The sequence below is a fragment of the Leucopleurus acutus genome, assembly GCF_964270905.1.
Source record: "Leucopleurus acutus genome assembly, chromosome: 14".
In the NCBI taxonomy this organism is placed as follows: domain Eukaryota; kingdom Metazoa; phylum Chordata; class Mammalia; order Artiodactyla; family Delphinidae; genus Leucopleurus; species Leucopleurus acutus.
Window position 1 is genome coordinate 2,047,694 of NC_139156.1, and position 18,187 is coordinate 2,065,880.

At 51.0% G+C, this 18,187-nt stretch overlaps 1 protein-coding gene across 1 annotated transcript in view; it reads left to right on the forward strand.

Moving 5' to 3' along the window:
• The window catches only part of TCERG1L (transcription elongation regulator 1 like), a gene marked incomplete at both ends in the record, with an annotated part of 194,151 nt that extends 177,240 nt beyond the window's left edge, over window positions 1-16,911 (forward strand). The window contains 3 exons of the mRNA XM_082854101.1: window positions 9,047-9,136; window positions 13,027-13,145; window positions 16,755-16,911. Coding sequence (XP_082710227.1) covers window positions 9,047-9,136; window positions 13,027-13,145; window positions 16,755-16,911 — 366 coding nt within the window. The remainder of the gene's footprint in view (window positions 1-9,046; window positions 9,137-13,026; window positions 13,146-16,754) is intronic.
• Between the last annotated feature and the right edge of the window lie 1,276 nt (window positions 16,912-18,187).

Consider the following 18,187-nt stretch of genomic DNA (forward strand, 5'->3'; position numbering starts at 1 on the left):
CTGTTCACGAAGAGAAAAGGCCAACCTGAATGCACACTGATGTCGTAAAGCAAAGCCAGCATTTACGACTTTTGTTGTTTTTGTTTTTGTTTGTTTTTTGCGGTACGTGGGCCTCTCACTGTTGTGGCCTCTCCCGTTGCGGAGCACAGGCTCCGGACGCACAGGCTCAGCGGCCATGGCTCACGGGCCCAGCCGCTCCGCGGCATGTGGGATCCTCCCGGACCGGGGCACGAACCCGTGTCCCCTGCATCGGCAGGCGGACTCCCAACCACTGCGCCACCAGGGAAGCCCCATTTATGACTTCTGGACGTTATGAAGTGTGCCGGCGGATTTCATGAGTTGCTCACGCTCAAGAGGACTTGATAGTTAAGCCCATCAGATTCCCAGTTGCTTAAAATGAGGCCGAGAAAGGCCCCTTTTTTCATAGGTTGGGTGATGAATAAGATTGTTTAATTGCATTTGTTCAGCGCTTCAGCTCAGAAACTCATGTGCTTATAGAATGATGGCACTAGGTGTGTGGATTTCTAGTAGTTTAAAAAGGGCATGGTTTGGGGCATTCCATGGGGATTATGGCTTGGGGAAGGGGCCTTCGGTTTTGTGGTTTTGAAATATGTAAGTGGAAGGTTTCGTTTTTATATTGTTTCACTAGTATAAACCACAGTAGGGCTTTCTTTAAACTTTGGTCTATAAAGAGGCAGGATTCGTTGAGTAGCAGAGGATTAATTTAACCCTGTCTATTTAGATAAATGCATTAGAGACATTTTATTGAAGGTGTCTTCCTTCTGCAAAGTATCCCTTGGAAGTGGCTTTCCCAGGCGCCGAGAAAGAAAGACTCTTCCATAACCCTGGACTTTGATTCAGGCACTCCAGGGTCCGTCTGCGGGTGACCCCCAGCCAGCTTCCCAGCAGCGGGCAGCCTTGGGGACACTGACTGGCACAGCGGCCAGCTCTGCAGCTGAGACCCCTGGACTTGGGTCCAAGTCTGTGTTGAAATATGGAACCCACAGGCCGCAGGCCCTCGCCAGCCCAGCCACGGTGGTCTCTCTCTGCGCTAAGAGAGGCATCCACCATGAGGTTTCTGGTGCAGAGTTGGTCCAAATGAAGGAGAGGTTCTTTACCAGGTGTCCTCCCACCATCAGGGAAGCTGCATCTTCTCCCATGTGGCAGGAAGACCCCCTCCCTGGTGGGGGATGGCCGGCGCTCCTTCCCTCAGATGCAGAAGTGGTGTTGCCTGGAGCTGTAGCGGCACTTGGGCCGAGACATGTGAGGGAGGGTTTCGGTCACCCGCAGTGCAGGTACACATCACAGGCGAGACGGCTCTGGAGGTGAGGTGCCTGAGCTGTGGCTCTGGAGCTGAGGTGCCTGAGCTGTAGCTCTGGAGTTGTGGACACCCGCAGGGTCTCTGGAGTTGTGGACACCCGCAGGGTCTCTTCCACGAGGTGAACCTTTGCTCCTTGGGAAGTGTATGCGCTTCGTGTTCCGATGGCAGCTCTTCAGAGCCTCACCAGGCACATACAGCTAATAAGACAGAATCGTGCTCTCAGAAGAACACATGCTCATCATAGGAGAGTGGCAACACCCAAAGAATAGAAATACGAAAACCATCACCTGAAGCCCCGCCCCAGTTATTATCATCAATGGGTACGTTCCTTCCAGTCTTTCTTTCCAAAAACAGATTTTAAAGGAATAGCAAGAATAAACAGCCCCACCCCAGTTATTATCATCAATGGGTACATTCCTTCCAGTCTTTCTTTCTAAAGGCAGATTTTAAAGGAATAGCAAGAATAAACAGCCCCACCCCAGTTATTATCATCAATGGGTACATTCCTTCCAGTCTTTCTTTCCAAAAACAGATTTTAAAGGAATAGCAAAAATAGGGCTTCCCTGGTGGCGCAGTGGTTGAGAGTCCACCTGCCGATGCGGGGGGCGCGGGTTCGTGCCCCGGTCTGGGAGGATCCCACATGCTGCAGAGCGGCTGGGCCCGTGAGCCATGGCCGCTGAGCCTGCGCGTCCAGAGCCTGTGTTCCGCAACGGGAGAGGCCACAGCAGTGAGAGGCCCGCGTACCGCAAAAAAAAAAAAAAAAACAAAGAAATAGCAAAAATAAACATTTGTCTTATACAGTATAACCAAGATTGAACTGTAGTTGAACATGGCTGAACCAAAGTTTTTTAATAGAGTCAATTTCATAAGGTTCAACCTAACTTATACATTTGTATACTGTTTTCTCCTTTTACCCATTTTTAAACTATTACTATAAACCTTTGGAAACATTTTTGATGAGGGTATAGTAGTCAATTCATTGTCAGTTCAAAAATCCCTTTTTTCATTTATTTAGTTTATGGCCCAGTTTTGCTAGTTTAAATAATATACTGGTGACCATATCGATGCCTTGATGTTGGTTTTTTTGTGTGTAGGATTGTTTCCTATACGCTGTCAACATTTGACCTATATTACCAAAGTGTTTTGGAAAAAGTCGTTTTCTTACAATGTATTCTCCCAGCGGTGTTTGACCAGCGTGCTCCACCAGCACTGAATAGTAAGAAGTATAAATATTTACTGTTTGTTATTTTTTGAATCTCATTCTTCATTACCTTTGATTTGGGTTTTCTCTTGGTTTCTATGCTGTGGTTCTTCTTTCCTGAATTAACTCTCATGGCCTTTGGCGATTCAGCTCTGCAGATATTACTGTGGTCACCTCTCTATTAGTGAGTAGATGGCGGTCTAATCATGAAGATGACCTTGGGGGAGTTGTGGACCACCCACTCTAATGCCTGGAAAGGGGTTATAGCTGTCCCTAACGTGAAAGAAAAGTAAGCAAAATTAGCTGAGATACGGTGGAATAACAGTACAAAATTTTATTTATCAAATCAAAATACCAAAAACAGTGCCAAAATTGGCAAAACACCATGAGTACTAGGAGTTGAGGGTGGGAATCGACACGTCCCAGAGTTTGGGGGAAGTACGCAGCCCCTTTCTCACTTCTGGATCACCTGTGGGTCACCTGGCTCCCCTGGGCTCAGGGGAACCTTCCACATGCCGACCACTCCCCCCTCTACATTTAGGGATTGAGCGTCTCCAGGGGCAGCGCTCCACCAGGGAGGGTGGGAGTGGGAGGTAACCCCCACGCCCCCGCCTTCGGTGGGATGACTTGCAGGCAGATTCCAGCGTGTTCTACATGAGTCTCCATGGTTCCCTGGGGACACGGCGCCCTGCAGCCCCCCAGGGGCCACCTGCCCATTTAGGCACCATCCTTGGTTCTTCTCCCTCCACGTGTCAGTGTCCTGCACGCCTGGCATCACCTCCCCAATGCTCCGCCGTCACCCAGGCTCCCTTCTTGCGGCTGCTTCTAGATGATTGTGGAGATGACACCGCCTCCTGTCCAGGATGAGCCAGGAGCACGGTCTGCTCACTTCGTCCTGTGCTGTGTCCACCTCAGGCCACTTTAATTGTCAGGAGCTCCAGAACCAGAAATAGAAGACACAGCTGTGCCTTCCAGGAAATCGGATAAAGAGGGTAATGGCGTGAGTGCTAATTACAAGCAACACGCCATCTGTCATCAGCGGAGCCTACGGGCGGCGTGGAGGACAGAGCAGAGGATCAGAGGATGCTGCGCACATCCTCACACGTGACCCGCAGTGTCAGGGCGGCAGGGTCTGGCGCTCAGGAGGGTGGCCCCGCAGGGAGAGCTAGTGGGCAGGGAGGGGGTCTGGGCTCGGGAGGGGTGAGGTGAGCACCGACGGAGGGAGGTGGTGTTGGGGCGCAGGTAGGGGCTGGAGGTAGAGAAGCCAGGAGGGCAAACTTGGGCAAATGCACGGAGGGGCTGTGGCCACAGTCTCCGGCCCCTGCAAGCAGAGGGCAGTAGGCTCAGGCTGGAGGGAGATTCAGGGACCGTCTTCAGGGGCCACTGGGCCTCCTGCATGGCTCAGCATGTCAGGTCCCACCCAGTGGCCTTGTGCCCCCTCAGAACTCCCGCACCTGCTTCTCCCCTTCCCAGGTGAGAGAGGCCTTCATACCTCCTGGCTGAGGCCTTGGTCCGTTTCCCTGAGACCAGGAGAGACCAGAGGTGATAGGAAGGGGAGAGAGGATGCCAGCCAAGGGTCCGACCAGCACGTGCAGGCAGACAGACAGGCAGACGGGTGCCTTCCTCTCTTCCTTCGGCTCCTGGCCTTTTCTGTGACCCAAGGGTTGACAAGCACTCAAAACTGCCTTTGGTTTCGGAGACAAAGCATGCCTGCCTCCTTTGGGTGCCCAGCCTGGGGGCAGGACCCCGAGGGGACGGCCATGGCCCCATGGCACCCACGGGACTTGCGTTATTATCTCGCTTTTTAGCCTTAACCCAACGCTCTCAGACCACGTTACTTAACGGAGTCCCTTTCCCCAGGAGCAATGCAGGACCCACTCCTTGGCCTTCGGAGAGGTTTCCGTGAAGGTGGGGCTGAGGTTGGAGGCGGTGTCATCCGGGGAAGGGTCATCTCATGGTGGCTTCCGAGGGGACGTCACCCTGCCGTGCCCCGCAGGTGGAGGGGGTGGAGGGGTCAGCCACCCGGCGTGGGACCCTCGCTGGTGGGGGTCGCTCAGGGCCGCTCAGCTGGACAGGACGCTGGGTGGACAGCTGGGGCCAGACCCGAGAGGCCTCGGTGCTGGCCGAGTGGCCGACCCATTGGTCTGAGGGCTCTTGGAAAGATGGGGGCTGCGGGTCAAGGGAAAATGATGCTTGGGGGGGGAGCCGTCGGGAGGCCACTGTGGTCGTCCAGGCAGGAGATGACCACCCCCAAGGGCGACAAGGATGACGTTGTCATTTTGCTACTTGTGCTGGCACGATTCTTTGGGGTTTTAAAACAAGGTTATTTTTCTGGGAGAACCTTGAGAACAGCTATGACAGGAAGGACCTGGTGTGTGTGGCCGCAGAGAGGGTACCCGTGTCTCCCCTTTGATCTCCAGCCTCGCTGGAACTGTCATGCCTCCAGCAGTGACACCTGTAGGTGCAGACAGTGCCACAGGGGATGCCCACGTGTCAGCCAGCCAGGCGGCAGCCTCGGACCAATGCCGGGGGCGGACGCCTGCTGACAGTTTCCACTTTATGGCGGCATCTGTCCAGGTTTGGGAACTGCGCCCTGGCCGGTCCACTCTGAGGCTCCTTCTCTGTGCCTGTGTTTCAGACCACCAGCTCTGGTGTCTTCTGTTGTAGAAATGGCAGGGAACACAATTCAGACAACCGAGGATGACTCAGAGGGGAGTCTGCCGGCGGGAGAAGCACAGGACTGCAGGAGGCTGGCCTCCAGTACAGCTCAAGGGACCCGCTGCCCATGTGTCCCGATTCCCAGCCCATGGGGGTGATGTTCCAGAGGGGAGTTAAATAAAGCATGAGTGTTAACCAGAGGCCAGCGGTGTGGGCCGGGACAGTGTCCAAACACACTCTCACCAAGACAGTTACTGCTGACCTTCGCCCACGGCACAGAGCCACCTGGTGTCAGCACCCTGAGATGGAATAGGTTGCCAAGTGTCAGGAAATGATGTATACATCACAGAACACGGCCCAGGAAGGGAGATGGAAGCACTACACAACACGGTCAGGCTGCAGGGAAGGACGGGACTTCTGCAGGAAAGGGTCTAAAACTGGCTGAAGAATTCCACGATCCTGGACCAAATCACATGTAAAATGTCAAAGATTCAAAGGACTGTGGGGCAGACAAGGGATGGAGATCACTGTTGAGAAACGAAGGCCAAGTTAGAGGCAAGAACATGCATTTGTCTTGGGGACCTGCTGTGTGGGCAGAGTTCTAGGGTGGCCCCAAGACTCCCACCCCGGGGCACACATCTTGAATAACCCCCTCTCTTGAGAGTGGGCAGGACTCCAAATAGGATGGGGGGGCCACCCCCATGTCGGTGTGACACCATGTTATGTAAGATTGGGTATCATATATAGAGATTCTCCCACTGGCTTTAAGGAAGCCAGCCTATTGTGGAGGGCCCACCGTGGAGAACTTGGGGACCCCTGGGAGTGGAGAAAGGCTCCCCACAGGCCTCCAGCAAGAAAGGGGAGGCCTCAGCCCCTGCCCCATGGAATGAACCTACCAGACAACGTGACCGTGGGGACACAGGTCCAGGGAGGCTGGGCTTCCATCAAGAGTGAGTCTCACAGTTGAGGGAATGACAGTCATCGGGGTCCTTCTTTGGGAAGAGTCTGTCTCACAGACAAGGCTGTGTCCACCCGCAGGCAGTGATGGGCCCTGTTTCACACTCAACTGTCCAGACTTCCCTTCTGCTCCAGCCTCTGTCGCAGGTCCCAAGCCCGGCTGCCCCTTGTCCAGAACTGCCACCCTCCTCTGAACTTCAAGAGCATCTGTTAGTGTGGCTGTCAGGTTATGCGACGACGTCTGTTTTATCACAAATTACAGTCACTGGGGAGACAGCTCATCTTGCCTTGTATACAGATTGTAAATTCCTCTGGAGGCAAGGACAATATATTATTTTTTAAAAATATAGTTTATTATACATCTAGAACTCCAAAACTTCTCAACAAACTGGTGGCATCAGTTATGTGACGCCAATTCTTAACAATTGTTGGCCTTCCTTACAAAACTAGGACCTTGGAGGGGTTTACAGGTCTCTACATGGTGGATAGATGCCCATCTGATTGGTCTGTATTGAAGTTGGCCATTCCTTCTCTCCAAATCCACCCTAATGCTCACGTGGTCAAGTGTCAGCTCTCGAAAAACAGAGGAATCATTCTACCCTGATGCTTTTCCAGAGCCCCTACCCCCAATCCCTGTAACGTGTCAAAATTTCACCACGTTTTTAGTCAACTGAAAAAAGTCCCTGGGTGGAGCTTGGGTCACCCTGCCTGATAGAAGAGCTCATGAGTATTAAAAAGGGCTTTCCTTTTTATTACTGAAGATAGGAGTTGTCAAGTTTGAAAAATCATTATGTTACGATGTACAAAGCAAAGCACAATTCCTATTGAAATAATATCTCTACCAGAAATACTCTAACCTGCTCAAAGTAAGAATGTGAAGGGGTCTTGGTTTTGTAAACTGCCCATGGGCTTCACCTCCCCACGTCCCGGGAGCCCCCCCCCCGCCCCGGCTCCTAGATACACATCACGTCTGGCTCTTCTTCTCCCGTTGCTCTCCAGACAAGGCCCTAGTTCCTAAGTAGGTCTGGGAGTGTCCCGCACATCTGCTCTGCCCGTCTCTCCTGCTTCTTCCCAGCCCCTCATAGCCTCCTTCATCCCAACCATGTTCCACCCTTGTAATCCCCACATTCCCCACAGTTCCTGGAGCCTGGCCTTCGCTCCACAGACACTTCCTCCTGAACACCTCCCAGGCCCTTCATGGGCCCAGTTCCAGCACAGTCATTATTCGAGACAACTTCTCCCCAGGCCCTTCTCTGTGTCCCCTTGGCTCCTGGGCATGTCTCTGGAAGGAGGCTAATGCCCCCCAGGAGATCCTGAGTTACAGCTTTTCTGCCTCACCCTGGACCGTGGGCCTCCTTATGTCAGTGGCCTTGATTTATTTTCTCTGAACCCTCAGCACCCAGCATGGGGCCTAAGGCACAGTCAATATTTGGTCAATGCTTTTAAATGAATAAATTATTTTTGGATGACTTAAATGTTTCACTGCTCCATCAGCTGAGAGAGTCTGGATCAACAACATCCCAGCAGCAGTGAGCTCACCCGGCACCCAGGTCTCCAATAAGAGGGACCAGGGCTTCTTGGAGAATGCTGATTCTAGGGCCAAGGTAGGAGCGATATGAGATGACCCTGGCGCATCTTGAAGGGCCCAGAAAACAAAATGATGGGGTACGTCCCAAGGACACAGGAGCCAACCACAACAGCCAAACCAGGAGCAGAACGATAATCATGTTAGATGATAACCCAAAGTATGAAATAAATATCCATGAGTCATATTGATATAAACAAATGATTGAACAAATAAGTAAATGGGAGAGAATGGACAAATATCCCATCCAGAAGAATGCCAAGGAGCTTATACAGATACTCCCATCTCAGGAGGTGGAGCCGGACCCCTTAAGTGTGGGCTATACATTGTGACTTCCCTCCAAGGAGGACAGCATGGGATAGGGGAAAAAGAATAAATTCATAGAGGAAAGACCTCAGCTGGTCAGTCAAGGTCAACGTCAGCTCTGATAAGTTACATTGACAGTATGGACCTGATAGGATGTGACAAGAAGGGCACGTTTTCTGGGGTCTTCCTCCCCAAACCCACAGCCCTGGTCGAACCAAGAGAAAAACGGAGACAAATCCCAGCAGAGGTACATGTCACAAAATACCTGACCAGTACTCCTCAGAACTATCAAGGTCATCGAGACCAAGGAGAGTGAGAAACTGTACTGCCCAGAGGAGCCCGAGGAGACATGAGTGATGTGGTGTCCTGCGTGGAATCCTGGGACAGAAAAAACATTAGGCAAAAACTAAAGAAACCTGAGTAAGGTGTGGACTCCTGTCAATAACAGTGTAGACACACGTAGCATACTAACATTAAGATGTCAGCAATATAGGAAACTGGGTATGGGGTAGACGGTAGCTTCATAATAGTTTCGAAAATTTTCTATAAATCTAAAACTGTTAGAAAGTAGGGTAGTTTGTTTATAAAGGTGACCTACCTAAAAAAGGTTTAAATGTTGATTAAAAATCAATTGAAATTGTGCCAAACTCTGATTATTTCTAAAACGCTGTCCTCTGTTACGACCTGCGGTGTCCTGAAAAGTTCTACAAATACGTCCTTTCACAATGTGGCATTTCAGAATGTCCCAGCTTCACAGGCGTCGTTGGGGTTTTAGATCAGGACGCATGGCTCTGGAAGATATCCAGGGAGGAAATAGTGTCATGAGTCTAGAAATTCGATTTTCAAATGCTCTAAATATTGATTTTCTTAGAAGTTTGACAAGTTGAACACTTCTAAACGATGCCACATCCCTCAACCCCTGGTTCCTTAGTGCCGTGTCTCACCATTGATCATTTCAGTGTGACTCCAGGCTCAGCATGAGATGCTAAAAGCAGCTCTATTGACTATCTTTCTTCAGGTGTCAGCGTTTTCTACCTGGGAGAAGGAATTACATAAAATCGTGTTTGATCCGCGCTATCTCCTGCTAAATTCCGAGGAGCGGAAACAGGTAAGGTGGTAGGAGGTGTGGTGACGGACTCGAGGACGCAGAGTTAAAGTGCTGCTCCGTCCTGAGAGCTCTGCGGACGAGCAGGTGCCTGTCACCTTTGCCGTGTCAGTGGGGAAGCCATGAGAATCGACTGCTGGCCTGTGAGCTTGTGAACGGGAAGAGCTACGGGTGCGGCAGGAGGCTACCCCGGCGCCTGCTCTTGGCGAGCCGCCTGGTCACGACCCCATGAGACAAACACAGAGGTGAAAACTCAGCTTTGGGGAACATTGACCACATCCTGGGTGACTGTATTAAAAAGACTTAAGATCTGATATAATAAAAGTGAAATAGGAGAGGGTCCAGGGAACAACAGTAGCAAAAGCAAAGGATGGACTTTTCTAGAAAGTGGGTCCCCAGAAAAGCAAGAATGGATTAGAGATAGCTGGCCCGGAGGTCACTTTAAATGGACACTTGACAGGGGTCCGCCCTGGCTTGTTGAGAAGTCAAGTCACGGAGCCAGAACTGTCTCCCGGATTAAGCAGACAGACAGAGGGACGGGCTGTGCTGACCGGTGGGGACACCTGAGCTTTCACACCCTGCCAGGATCTGGTGGCTCCTGGAGCACATCCAACAAGGGCCCCGAGATAAATTCCAGAAGGATCCAGATTCTGCGTCTGCATCTGTGTTCCCGCCCCAATCACGCATCTCCCTCCCTCTGCCCTCTGAGTGCAGAGCAGATACATGTGGAAAGTGGGTGACCAGGCGCCATCCCTGGAGACACAAGCCCACGAGGGTCATCTCGCCTCCGATGTCGCGGCCCTGGCGGCATCCGTCTGATTCAGACAGTAGCGTCTGGGAAAGCCCGGGCCAGGAGGCTGGAAAGTGCAATTTATTTTCAATTCTGTCATCAACTCGTGAAATTCCCTTAGGTGTAGACCAAGGGGCTGCACGCAGGCCAGGCGGGCGGGGCCTCGCTTTGTGTTTGGGTGTTTTATATCTGTTTTCCCCACAGCCGAGGAAACTCGGTGATTTTAATCATTGGTAATATCTCACCCTTTTGTTGGCCTGTTACAAATCACACAGTTCAGCTCTCCAGCTGTGACCAGAGAGAAGCCCGTTTATTTTGGTGACAAGATCACTTTAAACCGTAACAGATAAAGGTCAGCACAGCTGTAGACTCTGTCGCTGACTGTCGTGATCAACGCTCTTCATCTCTAGTCCATGGATGGTTTAAAGGAAGCTGAAGAAGTGAAGAAGTAAGACCCTTCCCACCACACCCCCGAGAAAAGCCGAGCTGATGATTCAGTGCTTAGGCCCCGTCTCTCAGACGTCAGGGAGCTCAGGGCGCTGTTTGCCTGGAATGGACCAGGCTCTTGGGCAGGGCAGGGTCTCCTGCCCTCCGGGTGTCTGGGGGGTGGTCATGGCACAAGACTCACCCACGGGAGCAGGGCGGCTGGACTCCCACAGCCCTGGTGAGAGAGACAGGCGCTGACCGAGAGGGGCTGTGACTGCCAGGGTGCTCTCGGGGCAGACAGATCAGACTAGAAGGTCAGCTCACAGCCAGAGCCCGCCGTTTGGTGGGGGGCCCTCAGACGTCCCTGGGAAATCGTGCAGAGGAAACATCAGGCCTGTGCTCATACCACAGCGTGGTCCCAGAGCCCCACCAGGAGGAGGAAGCAGGCTCCCCGTAGCTGAAACACTTCAGCACCAGAGAGGCCTCAGATTAAATACCTGCATCGTAAGGGAAACCCCACCCCAGCAAATCGACAGTGTTGTGGTTTCTAAGAGGCACGGGGCTGAAGCTGAACTGATGAAGGAAACAGTATTTGGGCCCCATTCAGAAAACACAGTCCTATTTATGAATAAATTGGGCTGGCAAGCGCCAGGCATGGACTCTGTGTGGGACCTACTGTCACACAGTGTTCGTGGGAAAAGCCGAGGCTCATGGTGTGTGCACTGCGTCCATCCTTCCACGGGGTCTGCAGAGGAGATGAGACTGAGCCGAAGTAGAGAGTAGGGGTCCTGGGAGCGCTCGTCAGACCTGTTTCTATGGTAACACAGAGTGTTCCATCTTATTTCACTGGAACACGCCATGACGAGATAATGGCCAATGGTCTCTCTTTTAAAAAGTCATGCCCCATTTTGAATAAAACTGGTATAATTTGTTAAAGAGGAGGGGAAAAAAAACTGTTACATTAAATTATAGCGGCATAAATAAAGCAGCAGAGCAAAGGCAGAGGATAGAGCAAGTCTGATTAGAGGGATAAATGATTCCAGGCAGAGAGAGAAGGAGGCCTTTCTCACCAGCTCTGACCCCACCACCAGCCAGGGTTTCTATCCAGATTTAAAATTAATAGAGCAAAACTCTGACTAATGATGGACCCACGCGCTTTTATTTGCATAATAACCCTGCATTTACCTTCTTTATGAGCTTAAATTATAAAAGAACTGGAGAGTTTACATGACCGCTTGCCTTGAAGGTGAAATAGGCCAACCATATTCTTACTTAAATATACGCACGCTCTCCATCTAAGGCCTGTTCCTGAATATTTCATTTTGCTGATGATTCTTCAGGAGGCGAGTAGCATTTTGTATTTATACTCCTGTAAAGGCTGGCCATGACCGAAATGGAATCTGAAACCGTCAGGCAGAGCCGGGACACCCGTTCTGCAGGGGAGTGATGGGGTTTCGGCCAAGTCGCCACCGCCTGGTTCCACGTCCTCAGCAGGAGGGCGGGAGATTCCCTGAGCTCTTCGTCAGATTCCAGTATCTGCAGTGGCCACCGATTGGGTTGGTACAGAATTGCTATTCATTGGCCTCATAGGATCAGATGTGGGCTTTTTGTTGATCTTCTTATCTGCGTTCGTACACACATCTACATTTTCTCCAGTTTATTCTCCTTTCAACGTTTTCGAGGCTTGGAGAGCTTTGGGAATGAAACAGCTGTGTCCACCTCCCTTTGGCTTTAGTCTACAAATGACAATTTTCTGATATTAGAGCAATGAGTGGTCTTAATCCAATCAAGGGAGGCTCACTTTATGGTCTACTGCGAAGGATGGTTCCCTGGTGGCATTTTGTCATGTCGGCTGCCAGTACCCGAGAGAAGCCTTCCCAGGGTCTTGGATGGATTTGCCGACCAGACAATATCCATGTCCTGTGGGCTAAGGGTCTGGTTTTCCTGTGGAGGTAGCCTTCAAAGCCCATTCTCATCGAGCTGGGGAGAGGGAGTGCAGTGCCCAGTGGTCGGGTCTCCTCACTGGGTGTTTCCATGACACCAAGGAGAGGCTCACCTTGCCCACAGGAGCCCCTGGGGAACCAGACCCTTGTTCACAAGTGGGTCTTCTTGAAGAGTAGAGTGTGGGAAACCAGAGATGCTGGGTTGACTTTCTTTTCACAAGTTCAAAGTCATTTTGGAGACTCAAATGCCAGTTACATTGCCACAGGGATTACTAGAACAAAGTACAGACTCTCACGTGTCATGGTACCGCTGGCCAGGATGTGAAAGTCGGTGAGACAGTGCGTGCAGGTAAGTGGTGCTCAAGAGGTTCCAAAACAAGAAATATCGGAGCGCTGGAGCTGGGATTTCCCAACTGTCCACTGCTCCCGCCACACCTCTAGAGAGGGCCGCCCACTCATACCCAGGATCTCCAAGCAGGCTGATTCAGCGTTTGGCCCCCAGATGGTGTCTGGACGTGGAGAAGCGCACTGGCCTCGTGGGAGAGCAGGTGTAATTGTCCAGACACTTGCTTTCACGGAGAGGCCAGATTAAAGGCTCTGGTTTGTAGCTCCAGCAACTGTGAAAAAGACAGGCTTATCTCAGATTCTTGCTGTGTTTTGTGTGGTGTTTGAAGCGCAGGAGTTCATTTCCGATACGCATTCTTGTAATAGTTCTGTTTTGTGTGTGTCTTAAGATATTTGAACAGTTTGTCAAGACAAGAATAAAAGAAGAATACAAGGAAAAGAAAAGCAAATTGCTGCTGGCCAAAGAAGAATTCAGAAAACTTCTAGAGGAATCTAAAGTCTCACCCAGGTATGGAAAGTGAGTTAAGGCCAGGCGATTTCTGGGGCTGGGAATTTACCAAATTTTGTAAGGGGTCTTTTAAAGTCAGTTTGGGTTAAATCGTGTGACCTATGTTCCATAGACATCAAACATGTAATTTTGGAGAGGTAAGCCCTTCTCCCCTGTGCCGGCCGTGAGCAAACCTCCCAGCCCTGCTTGCTAGCCAAAGGCACCCCAGCAGCTCTGTCCAGCTTACGTGGTGGTTTTCCACAGGTCAGCAGCCCTGACTCTAAGGCCAAAATAACTCATCAATAGGTCAGCCCTCGTGAGATGGGGCCTGATTCCCCTGATCTAATGATGGAGGGGTACAAATGCAAAACAAACGATACACAGCAACAGCGAAATAAACCCCACCAGCCCCTGGGTTCCACACGCCTGGGCAGCTGTCCAGAGTGTGAAGTGAAGACGTTCCACACCAGCAAAGGGCCTGAGTGAACTTGGCTGTCAACCTCACCTAAGATACTCAGGCATTATTCCCATGAAATACAACAAACTAATATGAAAACGATGTTAGAAACTAGAAGAATACATAAGCTGAACTCGACTTTAAAATTAACTTTAATTGACATTTAAAAATTAATGCACAAGAACTACTTAATTATACAAGTATAATTTTTAAGAGCGAAAAATGGTTGATTTTGATGTATTTTTATTTTAAATTGGGACATTATTTTTAAATGGACATTTACACATTATGATTTTTAATAATAAGGCTGACATCATGCATTTTTAATAATAATGCATAAATCATATTTAAATGAACATTAATTGATGTTTGCCTTCCATGCAGATGTAGGCATCTACATGTTGATCAACAATTGGTTAATTCATTGGCCAATAATTGGATAATATAATTTAGTGTTGGTTACATAGGCCTCAGAAAACTTCTTCGACTATTTAAAGGATAGATACTTTCTGAATGGGAAAAAAATTCACATGAATCGTCCCCATCACCAAATGCTAACCTCGGAAAGCAAATGTGGGCCTAACGATTTGTAAATTGTGATTTTCTGTGAGAACTCTGGGTCTAGCCATGGCTTTGCCCTGTCCCCCCAGCTGGTGACCCTGGGTGGGAGGGGGGAGTTGGATCCAGAGCCCCTGCCTCAGTGCACAGCAGCCCCGCCCATCCTTGGCCCCCGCTGCAGGGTCAGGCACTGGACCTTCACAGCTCAGGTGTCTTGATCTGAGGGGGTGTAGCTGCCCTGCCCCCCGGGCCACTAGGAAGATGGTGTGTGGGGCTTCATGGCAGGTCCTGGAGAGCTCCCATCATTACCACTGGTGCTGTCTGTGTCCATCCATTGGTAAAATGTTAACCAGAGCCAACCTAGTCCCCCTCCCATGAATATGTTATGAAGGCAAAGGAGAAATGTTCAGAATGTATTCAGCAATTACGAAGACGATTACGCACACAGAGAAGCAAAGTCAGCGGTAGAAGTGAAGTTACTCTTCTTTGAAGTTAGATTTGATTGCCTGCCATTTGTTAGAAATGTACACTGGGCATATATTGCTTTTATAATTATAAAACTAGTTTTTATTTCAAACGTAGCTAATTCTGCGACATTTCACAACCCTCTTCAGGTCTTCTTTACATTCTCTTCCCGCCATTTCGCAGGCGTCCACTGGTCGCCAGCGGGCTCAGCGCAGGCGTCCTGAGTACCCTCAGCCCCGCCTCCAGTCATCCGGGCTGTGATCCTAGCCGTGGGGATAGTCCAGGGCCAGATCCCAGCCCTGCCCAGCTCTCGGGGTCTTGGAGAGGGGAGAGGAGCCTCCGGGGACCTCCCCGTGGGCTGGCGGACTGGTGCTCTGGCCACAGCGGCCACCTCCTTCAACTGCGGGTGGCCACGTCCCCAGGGGAAAGGGAGACGCGGTGCAGGTGACTCAGAGGACTTCCCCAGGTTCACTGGACGGTCCACCAGGGTCAGCAGTAAGCCAGGCTGTCCCCGTGGGCACGGCTAAAGGGTCGGAGTTTTCTTTTTTCTTTTCAGGGATACTTCTGTTTAGAGGTGCCCAGAATAGGGCCTCTCTAGAAGGGGCTCCGCCCAGCCCCTGATTGAAGACGCTCGGGCTCCCCCTAGACACGCGACCAAAATAACAAGCCCCCCGTGTCTCTCAGCATCTTACTTTTCCCAAGAAGGTCAGTGATGGAAGCTCAAATAAGTGTGTGTTAGTCACACCTCATGGCAATTGTGAAATCATGGAAGGAAGGGAGGGAGGGAGGGAGGAAAGAAGGAAAGAACGAACGGAGAAAGTTGAAAACCGGAGAGAAGAGTTTTCTCTCCTCGGGAAGCGTCTGGCACGCGGAATCCCGGGGTGTGCAGGGAGGACAGCAGTGCTTGGTGAGGAAGGAATGAGACTCATCGTTTAGTGACAGCAGTGAGGATGGGTCTACTAATTATTCATCTTGTCTCCTAACAGCCATGTCAGTATAATCTTGTTATTCACGTATAAAGAAAGAACCATTAAGTTATAATAATTTAATGCAACAATTAAATGTCTGCAGTGAAATATACATTTCTCCACAAAGAGAAATAGGAGGAGCAAGGGGCCTCCCCGGGCACAGGGCGAGCACGTTTCTGCTCACCCAGGGCCCCTCCTGCAGCTCCAGCCCAGCTCTCTGCAAGCAGAAGGCAGGCGGAAGCGTCTGCAGGAACCGGCTCCTCCGCTCTCCCCTCCCGCCCCCGCCCCACCGCCTGGAGCCGCCCCAACCACCGGCTTCAAGCTCCGGCCTGGGAGAAGAGGAAGCCATGGGGAGCTGCTGCTGGCAAAGGTCCCATTTGTCTGCAAAGCCACGTCCACTCCTTCTGCCCTTTGAGCTGCCCCACCCGCTCTGGCCTGGCCTGGCTGGTGCCACTGAGTCTCTTACGGGGGACTCCCTGGCCTGGCAGTCATGGATTCAGTCAGTATCTGGGTGCTGAGCACACGCCGGCACTGGGCTTAGACATTCGAGATGCTCCACAGAAAACAAAGCAGGTGACACACTTCTCCTCGAGCAGGGAGAGGCGAGTAACATTGCAGCTGAGGCGCATCAAGATGATGCCCAGTTCTCTGACCCGTAGATAGGACGAGTTTCCCTGAGGAAGACAGGCTGGTCCTGACATCTAATGAGGAGAGGGCTTCACATGGTGAGTGAAGAAACGAGGGAAGGGTGTGCCAGGCAGAGGGAACCGCATAGGCAAAGACCACGGCAAGTTGCAGCACAGTGAGGTAGCGGACAGAAGACCTGTGCGGCCGGAGCCGGGACGGGGGCGGGGAGCGAGAAGCTCGGAGTGACACCAGGCCCAGGAGGCAGGTGAGGCCAGGCTCACGCCCACGGACCGCTTGGATGCAGAGATGGGCAAGTGTGTGAGTTACGTGGCTCAGGCCCCTGCCGGGCCGAGTGGGGAATAACAGCCCGTGAAGGGAGCAGGCAGGTGGTGTCGGAGGCCCAGCGCTCTTTCTTCTGCCCGTCCTCCTGCCAAGGGTCTTGCTCCCAGGTCTGGAAGAGGGAGCTCGCCACCCTGAGCTCAGGCAGGAGGTACTCAGAGCACCAGGACCCGCTCTTCTCCAGGAAGGGGTCACAGGGTGCTTTTGGTCTTTCAGGACCACATTTAAGGAGTTTGCTGAGAAGTACGGCCGGGATCAGAGGTTTCGACTTGTCCAAAAACGGAAGGACCAGGAGCATTTTTTCAACCAGTTCATCCTTATTCTCAAGAAACGGGACAAGGAAAACAGACTCAGGCTGCGGAAAATGAGATGAGTGTGTGCAGATGCCATCAGGCTGGGCGTGGCAGGGGCTGGGCGGACGGGTGCCCACGCAGCCAGGTCGGGAGCCCCAGGGGCCGTGGGCTTCGTTCTCAGAGGGTTATTGTTTCATATTGAAGCTCTCTTTGGTACAACTTTCCGAGTTTGATGCATTTCTAATTGCCATGATATGTTGCTCCCTTCATTGCTTTAATTATGCAAATGACTTGTAATATAGACAGATTCTAAATCTGCTGCGGGTTTGTACCTCAGCAGAAACAGACACCATCTCTAACCATCTCAAGGTGTTTTCATGAGTCGAGCTGATTATCTGAAACTTTTCTGAAAATCTTCATGAGTTCCTTCCATCCTTCAGGAGTTCTGTGGTGTTGGGACGTCCCGGCTCGGGTCCCCGGGTCTAGTTTTCTGAGTAGTAGTGTATAGGCTGTTCATCATCATAGTGACACCTGTGACCGTTGGACACATGGACCGTGGACCACCTACAGGTCAAAGGGCGATCGCCCCAGCCCCCTCCGGGGACATCGGGCCTGGAGAAGGGGGTTGTGCTTTCTGTGGGAGGTCCTACTTAAAAAAGAATTATTTTGTACAAAATCATCCTATTAATATTTAAGTTATTTTCTTGTATGCCCAGAGTTTGCATGAGATTTTTCTCACCATCTTTGTATAAAAAATTAAAAATTTTTTTGAATTAATAAATATTTTAAACCAGTGTATTTTCGTGGCTTAGACTTCCAACACAATCTTAAGCAACAAAACTGTGTTTCAGCTAAAGATACTCTATTTGGAAAGATTCATACAAACATTTACGATTGCACGTAAGGGCTGTGAAAGCACTACTCAAATAGAAATCTTGCTTTTCAAATTACGAGCTCCGGGTGGAACCATACTTGGTAGAACTCCAGCTAATTAATTGCATTCTGTAATTATTGAGCATCTGTCCATAGAGTTCAGGTTCACGGAGTCACTGTCGGATGCGCTGTCTTTGTCCCCAGCTCACAGTGGCACCTCCTCCACACCTACCCTTTTTCTCATCAGTCAGTTCCCAAAAAAAGAACACTTTTTGCCACACATATTAGGAGGGAAGTGGGCAAGGAGGGCTCCTCTCTTTATTGGGGTGCGCCCTGGTCTTAATGCCCGTATTGTTAACTGGTTACCTTCTCTGCCAGCGACCTCTGTGGGTTCCAGAGCTATGACTCAGATTCAGGCCATCACCCGGTGGGGCTGGGCGCCTGTGGCCGTCAGCGCTGCAGGGATGGGCTCTGAGATGCATG